General features: G+C 39.3%; 1 protein-coding gene across 1 annotated transcript; it reads right to left on the bottom strand.

The window, feature by feature from the left end:
* Positions 1 to 457: 457 nt before the first annotated feature.
* On the bottom strand, positions 458 to 10,047 carry scrt2 (scratch family zinc finger 2). The gene is made up of 2 exons (XM_039679321.2): positions 9,472 to 10,047; positions 458 to 5,677 (listed from the first exon to the last, which is right to left on the bottom strand). The coding sequence occupies exons 1-2, from the start codon at positions 9,620 to 9,622 to the stop codon at positions 4,893 to 4,895; spliced, it is 936 nt and encodes a 311-aa protein (XP_039535255.2). The 5' UTR covers positions 9,623 to 10,047; the 3' UTR covers positions 458 to 4,892.
* Between the last annotated feature and the right edge of the window lie 246 nt (positions 10,048 to 10,293).

Here is a 10,293-nt window from a genome sequence, read left to right on the forward strand (position 1 = left end):
ATTAACATTTAATGACTTGGACTGGCTTAACAGCTCCAGGACAGATGTGTGTGCGTCAGGTTTCAGAGTGACTTTAGCTGCTTACTTGATTACAGTTCGGATGTTCTTCCGGTGAGAGTTATAGCACTGATGCATGCATGGAAGGCTGATCCCAGTTCAGCATTGCTGAGATAGGTGGGCGTTGTCACGGAGGAGCACAGGAAGAAGTCGCTCAGTCATTCTGATCTGTGACTCTTTAGTCTTGTGTTGTGATCAGATTCAGAATTGATGTCTGACTAACTGTAAGAAGTACAGACTACAAGTCGGAAACTCAGAATATAAAGTCTGCTATTGCAGGGGTTTGAAACAAGGGTCAGGGGTCCGTGAGAGCAATCTAAAAACACTTTCAGTATACGGTACATTTCATGTTCTGTGTTTGACAGAAATGGAAGTGGTCAATAAAAAAGTGACAACGGACTGCTTGTGCTATTGATTTTATTGTTCATAAACATCACTATTGGCTTTACCCTTCATAACAGGCAAAATGTAATATCAGAAGTGGAAAAATCTTTACGTTTTTACACAAGGAGGAAGGAAGGAAGGAAGAGAGAGAGAGAAGGCAAGGGAAAAGAAGAGAGACAATCTGAAATCTCTCAAGGACCATATGGAGGGCTGTGAGTTGCCTACCATATGCTGAAGGCTTTTGTCATGGAAATAACTCTTAAATTTTTTGGCACTTCTTATTATTGTTCAGCCAGGCTGGGCACTTCCACAAAAGAAATGACAAAAAAAAATAACAGGAGGGAGAGAAAGAGAGAGAGAGAGACAGACAGACAAAGAAATATTGGTAGTTCCTGGTGAACAGAGAGAGAATGCTTAGCATTGTTAATATTACTGTTAGCTAGTATAGCATGAGCTAATGAAGTCTCTGATCCTGTTCAGCCTGTCCAGGGTTAAACGGCTCAGAAAAGGTGAAAGCAAAAGGGATCGGCTCACATGCGGTGTCTCATTATTGCTGAGATGTATATACACACATATTTACATTTGTTCAAAACGCGTTCACTTTCTCAGTCTCTTCACTTATCTCACGTTTCTGAACATTTGTGGGAAATTATTTTACTGAAACATAAAGAGATGATGGTAGTCCTTTGGAATAGCCTTTAAAGAGCTCATCATTACATCAAGCTTTGCATAATTTGAACTGACTCTGAATTCAAGTCTTATTAATATGGAAAATATCCAGATGGAAACTCATAACTGATAGTATTCAGTATTCACATCTGTGGGTGTGTCAGAAGTATGAGGGGATGATTTAGGAATAAAAGCAGGATGAATGTCCATCAGGGTCAGAAATGAATCAATGCCACCAATGTGCTCCAGATATTTCAAATGAGAAGACAAAAGATGTCTTCATAGTTTATCTGTTAGATAACTTCTCTTCCTATTTCATATAGACTACCATTCAAAAGTAAGACTTTTTTTATTTTTTAATCTCCTATGTTGCATTTATTTGACCAAAAATACAGTATAAACAGTAATATTGTGAAATATTAATTTAAAATAACTGTTTCTATATTTTAATATATTTAAAATCTAATGTATTCCTGTGATATTCAGTAGTCTTCTGTGTCACATGATCCTTTAGAACATGCTAATTTGCTGTTCAAGAAATATTTATTATTATCAATGTTGAAAACAGATGGATTTATTTGAAATATAAATATTTGATAACATTATGCATGTCTTTTCTGTCAATTTTGATAATGTAATTAATGTATACTGGTTGAGTAAAAATATACATTTCTTTGAAAACAAATCTTACTGACCCCAAACTTTTGAATGGTAGTGTATATATACATAGTTCATCTAACAAGATACTATAAAATATATCAAGAATTAGTTGATATATTTTGAATATAGTGATCATTGTATCAGCGATCAAGCGATTTTTATTTGAACTGTAGATACATTTCTGACTCTGACGTCCATCATCAGCAATGAGAGTGAAAATCTGCTGGGACACAGCGTGCCAATGTACCAGGTCAGGAATGGGTGGATAAGAGGCGAAGAGCAGAAGAAAAGTGGGAGGAGAAACTCATTATCTATTCCCCGCAGGTTTTGGCCCATTACTGAGATTGTGCCATCCTTTTTACAATATGCAAAACGCTGACAGAGCCTTTGGCTGCTGCTGCTCGACCTTCCTCACAAGGTCAAACTCAGACTCAATTATGCTCTCAGACTACTGTCTGTCCACCAACACCTGTTAACTCTTTAGAGGAGTGGACACTGCCTCTATTCATTTTGACATGAGCTATCATATATGCTGAGGCATATAGTCATATGCAGGGTTTCATTCCTCATGATGGTGCTGAATGTATGTTCATTATGAAACAAGCAGTTTTGTTTCTGCTTTGTCTACTTCATAGGACTGACAGCAAAGAGACAGCTGATTTACACCGTCGCATTTATGATTGCACTCTCATCCTTTTATCTTCTAACATCTTTCAGATCTTTATTATACAGGCAGTGGCACATTGGCGCCATATGCTCAGCTATTTCCATCAATGCTGCCATTAAGCCTCTATTTTGTTTCTTCTCTGTCCTGAACCCACCACTCCTTTCACTCAAACACTGAATAATCCATCCTGATTGGCCATTCAGGGGGGGGTCATTATTTCTGGGTCTAGGATTTGGGACTTCTATTTCACATGTCACTGAAACTCTGTCATATTCATGCTATCGTCTGGCGGCCTCAGCTTATGATGGGATTTATTTGGACAGCTAAAGCCAAATGCTTGAAATATGCCATGCTGTGTGTTAGTCTTTTTATAATTACATTCAAAACTACTGAGATGCAAGACAGCTTTATTAAATTTGTGATAATAGTAATAGTAAAAAATATTATTAGAAAAAGGCTTATTGCTGCAGATTTTGTTATTAAAATTTCATTTAAATTTGTAAGAACAGCAAAAAAAAGGGTTTTAATATATGTTCGATTTTCACCTTCTGCGATTGATATAATTTGATTTTGCTTTGTTTTTATTCGTTTTTAGATGTAAAATACATTTCTGGAATACTAAATTGTTTGGCATTTGAGCAATGAGATGAATTGTGATGTCACAAATGTGGGTGGAGTCACACAAACACATCATACACAGGCTGCATCCGAAATCGCATACTCTCTTGAGTAGATACTTGTTTTGAAATACTTTGAGTGCTAAAAAGTATATTTAATATTAATGTGTGTGGTATGAATGTAATCTGGATGCACTACATTCGTCATGTTGCCCTTATCACGTGACCTACTGCAACAGGTGCGTCACCGCCATTCATAAATCCTCTCCCGTGACCTCATGGGATAGTAAAGTGTCCATCCTATGCCGTGCACTGTCTGCCTACTCTTTCATGAGTACTCTGAATTCTGACATTTTTTTGTCACATGTTGTTTTTCGTCTACTATATAGTAGGTAAGTAAGCGATTTCAGATTCAGCCCTAGACGTTCTGAATGGTCTCAGCTGGAAATGGAGTTCTAGAAACGACGAAATGAGATGTGACCTTTGAGATATTAAGGAGATTTCTGTTTATTGCCCTACATTGACTGCTAACAGGACAGCTGTGATTATACAAGTTGCTGTACCTAAGAATAATTATTGCCCATTAAACAAAGCATCATCACCTGAATTCATCTGCTTTTAAACACTGCATACCGTCCCTCTCGAAAAAGAATAAAATCCCTCTACAGCTGAATCATGCATATAAAGTTTTTCATTAAAGAGCAGCATTTTAAAAGGTCAACGGCAGTTCAGTATCCAATAACACAGAGAATAATCAACCGAATAAATAAATAAATAGATAGGTACATAAATAAATAAATAAATACACATTAAATAAATAGGGAAATGAAAATAGTGCATGAATAAATACATAAGTACTCAACAATAATACTGGAATGGTAGAAATGAGGTTTGTGATGGATGCTTTGAGAGCTTGGACAGAGCAGAGGTTAAGGTCATACCTGCCTCTGGGTGAGGTAATCATGGAGCAGGAAGACAAGGGGTGGAGCCCCAGGCATCTGGAGCAAATGCAGTCTGTTTTAGTGTGAGGAAGCCCAGCAGAGCGAGCAGAGATCCACGAAAGAAGTCGTTGACAGTCCCTGTCGTTCGTATTTTAAGCGTTTCGAATGTTCGGTGATCGTTGTCATGAGTGCTGTTTCCTCCATATGGTAAAAGAAAAGTGATGGTCGCCCTGCTCGAACCGTTAACAGGACATGATTGGCACAAATAAATAAATAAACAAATAAATAATGAAACTGCAGGAAACGTTGAATATAAAAATAACAATTATAAATAAAATACCAAAAGTGTAACAAAAGTTTGCACCTTTTCAGAGGTCTACAATCTTTTTTTTTTCTTTTTTCTTTTTTTTTTCTTCCTTTTTTGCAAATACTGTCATTATTCACATTTTCATAAAAAGTTTATGTTGGCAGTTGCAAAAGAATTCAAAATAAAAGAGCAGCATAAAAATACAAATTGATTTTCATTTCTCAAAAAGCACAAACCTGTTGCTGTCTTTTTTATGTCTTTTTTTTATGATTTTCTATAAAACATCGGTAATCTAAATATTATTACTATCATTATTAATAGGATTATGTTCATAAAAATTTGCATGCCAGGCCTCATAATTGTACGTGTCTATATGAGAGGGTCTTTTTTTTTTTTTTTTTTTTACCAAAGAAAAAAAAAATCCAGCATCTATTCATTATTGTCTTATTATTATTGGGTTGGTTTGGGGTTTTTTCTTGGTGAAAATATTGCTTTCTAAAAAAGGGATAGTGGGGTCTGTGAGGGGAGTCTGTGGGGGAGGGGTGGGCGGGATATTTGAGTGCGTTAACTCATCTTCATCTTTTCTCTTGTTAATTCTCGGAGCCAGACTCGTCCTCATCTCCGGAGCCTCTGAAGCAGGCGGACTCGTAGTGCTTGTTCAGGTAGGACTTCAGCGCGAAGGTCTTATTGCAGCGCTTGCAGCTGTAGTGTTTGAAGGCCGAATGTGTCTGCATGTGCGCTCGTAGGTTGGATCGGTCGGCGAAGGCTTTCCCGCAGTGGGCGCAGGCGAAGGGTTTTTCTCCCGTATGCGATCGCATGTGCCCCTGCAGCAGCCAGGGCCGACTGAAGGCTTTACTACACACGTGGCATTTGTGCTTGAGGTCGTGAGTGAGGATGTGCATGGCCAGCGCCGGCATGGACACGTAAACCTTGTCGCAGGTGGGACACTTGCGCGCCATCTTGCTGTCGAGGCTGCGGTGGGTCTGCTTGTGTCTGCTCAGGTTGGATGAAGTGGCGTAGGTCTTTCCGCACTCATTGCAGGTGTGTCTTGGACCTCCGTTGTTCGCCCCGGCCACTTCTTTCTCCTCCGCTTCGACATTTTTCGTTTCCGCGACCTCGCCCTTCCTCCTCGAGCGGCCGTCAGATATGAAGAACGCATCCATGGTGTAGCCCTCGCTGAGAGATTCGCTCTCGCTGCTGAAGTATCCGCGGGCCGTGAGGCCAGACTGAGGGCTGTCCGGGTGCTCCAGGTCCGGTTGGCAGTACTCCCCACCTCCGCTGCTGACGGGGGAGTACAGCGGATCCGAGCTCGGTTTCATATCGGCCTGCTTCTCCTCTGTGTACTCGGAAGAGCTGATGTAATCTTGGATATAGCCTGCAGGAGGACAGAGAACATGAACTGGTTATTAACTCATTCACTTATTCTCTGAAGTCCAGGTGTAAAGCAATTAAAGACACAGTATGTGACTACACTACCGACACAGGGCCCTATTTTAACGATATAAGCGGATTGTCTAAAGCATACGGCGCAAGCACACTTTTGCTAGTTTTCCGACGGGAAAAAGGGTTGTTCCTATTCTCTTAATGAGTAATGTTTGTTTTTTGGGAGTAACGAAAAATAAACAAATTAGAGTCTCATCTCCAATTCCCTTTAAAAGCCAGTTCCGCTCGTACGATGGCGGATTCGCTATTTACATGGTGGAATTTGCTAGCGTAAAATTGAACGCTTCTCTAGCGAGGAAATGGATCTGCTCGTGTCGACCATCTACAGGACAAAGTGTACGCGCGTTGAGGATGGATATTGCTAACGCGCTCTTTATATTACACAAAAAATTGCCCAGCACTAATGGGTGAAAATGCATTCGCTATTTAAACAACGTGGCACAGGTTGTGTAAATAAGAAGTGTCTGGCTGAACCTTGCAAAAAACACTTGCATCACGCCTGGCACCACATTGCACCGGGTGTATGATAGGGCCCACATTGTTGAGTTTACTGTCAGATTTGGAAGCTTTCCATGAAACTCACCTAAAACCCGTCACATCATATATGCCTTAAGCTGCAAGTCTTTAGTTTAAAAGTCTTTGGTAAAATAATACTGGAAACCAATTTGACTATATTTTGTGCTATGATATATGAAAGTCTGTTTTTGCTTGAATTTCTTTTTTTTTTTTTTTAAATGACTACTTTTTAATTTAGTTATTCATTTATTCATCATAATTTTTCATAGCTCACGTGTCTTTATATCTCACAGCGCAACTTTAGATTTCATATATCACTTCATTTCACACAATTGAAAAGGCATCCATAGTTCCTGCCTGTTAGAGGGCTTCTGCATACCTCATTCATGTAAGTGTGTGTGATCAAGACCCAGAGGGTTTTAACATGGTTAATAGCTAATTAAGCAGGTTAACTGTGGTGGAAGCACAAGTGTCTTTCTTTCCCTCCTTGAGATGAAGAAGCCACTCCGACTCTCTTTTTCTTTGATAAGATTAGCCAAGGGCTCCTGTAGAGTTTGCTGTTTATTTGTCTATTGTGCACAACATAATCTTTTAAAAGTGGAAGTAAATGGAGGTTGATGTTATGAATGGTCCTTAAAAACCATTTTAAGGAAATCAGGACTTTACAAAGCATTTTCACTTCTGTTAGAAAAGAACCAAAGCTCTTTCCAAGATTTCAAAACCCCCTGAAATAGTTTCAAACATTGAAGTATGTTACAAATTAAAATATACTCCCTAATACAGGATGTCTTATTTCCTCTCTGTCTGCTGAAACAAATAAACTCCCTCGTAACTTCTCTAAACTGATTATGGAGCCCTCTGACCGCGAAGAGCGAGTCTTAATGCATTGTGAGGGTCATTCAGTAGCTGCTAAAAGGATTTCTGGCAGCCGTGGGGCTCAGGCGCGTTTATTGCCATTGGAATTTCACCGACATAATACCCCTTCCAAGGTGCCATGTCTTTGACAAAATGTTTCTAATTCAATCTGTTTGCTAAAAGGGAAACCCAAAAGGCATTTCATGCAGGGCAGTATCAGTTTGGGTTAATTATACAGTGAGATTTACGATGCGCAACAATGGTGGAGCTAACCAGGGGAAAAAGGTCTACAGGATCAGTAGAGAGAAGATGTTATTTGGAAGAACTGTATTGTGCACAAAAGACTGTTCAAAGGTTATTAGGATATATATATATATATATATATATATATATATATATATATGAAGACTTCAGATGCAAAAGCCTCTAAGTGCCATTTGAAATTTTCTTCTAGAATGATCATTTTTATCAAGCTTGTATATTTAAGTTCAGTAATTTGACTTAAATTGCAATGAGGATTACCTATTAATTGTCATTTAAGTGAAATTACTGAACTTGAATATACAAGCTTGATAAAAATGATCATTTTAGAAGAAAATTTCAAATGGCATATTTAGAGGCTTTTGCATCTGAACTCTTCATTTACAGCAACAGTATTGTTCCCCTACCAAACTAAACCTGTGGTATTAGCCATGAAAAAGAAAGAAAGACAAAAGACTATGAAAATTTGCACAGAACAAATAGCATGAATATAACTGTAATAGAAAAATCTGAAAAAAATCAATCATATACTATTGCTATGAATATAAAAATTAAATTGGGATTTTTACTGAATAATTAAATTAAGTTACTGATTGAATTAATAAATAATATAAATACTATTTAGAATTAATTCATATTGCAAAAATAATTAGAATGGTTTTGATAATATAAAAAAAAACCAATTTTCTTATTTATAAAAAAGAAAAAAATATTAGAATGAATAATATAATAACAATAATTCATTTCTTTATGATTTTGCAGAAGCAACAATACTTGTAGGAACAGAAATTTTATTGCGGATATATATTTTTCTAGGGTTAGCCCATTGACTGACAGACAAGATGGTTTTTTTTTTTTTTTGCTTTGTTTTAGAAGTCTTGATGCTCGACCTTCAAGATGAAGAATAAAGACAAATGTCTTCTACAATTATTAGAGCAAATGTTTGTGTATTAGTATACAAAAACGTTAGGGGAAAAATGATTATTTATAAAATATATTATAAAAAATGCATGCTTTCGATTTTGGGATTTCATATGAAAATACAATGCAATATTGTAAAATCATAAGCATAATTTAAGAAAAGGAGCAGTGCAACTTATAGGTTCATATAATCTTACAATGACCCAAAAACAGATAAACAGTCTGTTGTGTTTTTGTTTTTATAACAGGTGGGAATATATCCCTCATGTCTTATCTCGCTTATCTGTGAAAAACACCACAGCAGGACAGAGAGAGCCACACATCTGCTACCGAAATCTGTCTGTGAGGACACAGAGCTCTCTGGACTCCCTTTAGTCTCTGTAGAATAGCTCAGTTTAGCTCAGCCTGTCCCATCATGTCCGCTCAGGGATGCTGGGCTTGCTCTGTGCGTGGTGCTATTTGCCCCATTGTGCGAGTGCGTGCTGCTGCATCATGTGACAAACGTCAGCCTCAAGCTTCTCTTTCATCTCCCTCGTTGTCCTTCGAGCTGTACAGTACAGTTCTCGGATGTCTCCTGTGGCGTCAATGATGGCTGAAACCCTACCTCCTCCTCCACCACTTAGATTCATGTACCCGGAAGCAGGAGAGTGAAAGAGAAATAGTGAGATGAGGCAGAAAAGAAGGATGGGGGAGGAGAGCGAGAAAGAGAGAGTGCTGAGAGTGGGGGTGGGGGGTGGAGGGTTTGGACCGAAACTCAAGGGCAGTATCAGCTAAGGACAAACACATCAGCCCCACAAAAGCAGCGTGCTAGCGTTAGCATGAGCTACGCACAACAAACTGGTATCAAGCTCCTGTACGTACACTTTCGTGCGGCTTTATGCTCATAAGCTGATTGCGGTGCGTGACCTGATTTGTGTCGGCATGAGTCAAAAAACAAAGTCTGGGGGGCACAATGGAGGACGGGGTTGGGGGTGAAAGGATGGAGGGTTTTATGGATTAGTTGGCGACAGAATGGGAAGATTTATGTAACATCTGTTGGACTACGTATAATGTTCAAAACACACAGCGTCAAATCTGAATATTTTTCATTTGGGAACATGGTTGAACATCAAGCACATATAGGGAAGCTAACTGTATCTGTATGTAAACAATATATTTAGGCACCACACTCACCATTTTCACAGAGTCGAACGCCCAGGTTTGAGCGAGAACGTGTAAAGGAGTCATCGGGATGGTGATGGTGATGATGATGATTAGACGCTGATACGGGAGATGAGGAAAAATCATCCAGTTTAATTTTCTTCACAAGAAATGAGCGAGGCATGGTTCACACACGGTCGCACGCGCACAGACGCAGCAGAAAATCCTTCACATCGGCCGCAGACGGACAAAAAAAACCCTGGAGAAAATCGTCCCGAATGAAATCCGTCACATAAAAAAAAAATATCCACGTCCCAAAAACAAAAAGCAGTAATTGTAGATAAAAGAAAAATGAAAAGCACACAGGAGGAGAAAGATGTCTGATGGTACAATACTGTGTGTGTGTGTGTGTGTGTATGAGTGTGACTGCTACTGTACACACACACACCCGCTTACGCTGCTGAAAAAAAAAAAAAATTCACTTGTTCAGCACTGGATAGCTCCTGGCCTGCAGCGGAGGCGGCTGAGAGGAGGAGGAGAGAGAGAGAGAGAGAGAGAGAGAGAGACAGAGAGAGGAAGATAGAGAGACAGACAGAGAGAAAAGAGACTGCGAGACTAGCTGAGATCAGCAGTCAGGCAGGTTTTATAGAGGCAGACGGTGGGAGTGAGATCAGGTGGTACATCGCAATGAAGCTGCTCAGCATTAATCCATCAAACATCCCTCGGGACACACATCACATTACTACTGAACCGTCTGTGCCTTCACACACACACACACACGCAGACAGACAGACCCCCCTCTGATACGCTCCCTCCCCTCCTTACACACCCCCATTCTGTGGGAGCGAGAGTGAG

The sequence above is a fragment of the Pimephales promelas genome, chromosome 14, assembly GCF_988280905.1.
Source record: "Pimephales promelas chromosome 14, fPimPro1.hap1.1, whole genome shotgun sequence".
Lineage (NCBI taxonomy): Eukaryota > Metazoa > Chordata > Actinopteri > Cypriniformes > Leuciscidae > Pimephales > Pimephales promelas.

Coding starts and splice junctions, on each gene's coding strand:
- scrt2 (XM_039679321.2), bottom strand. CDS start 9,622: ATGCCTCGCTCATTTCTTGTGAAGAAAATTAAACTGGATGATTTTTCC. Junction 5,678..9,471: donor CGTTCGACTCTGTGAAAATG/GTGAGTGTGGTG, acceptor GTCCTCCTGCAG/GCTATATCCAAGATTACATC.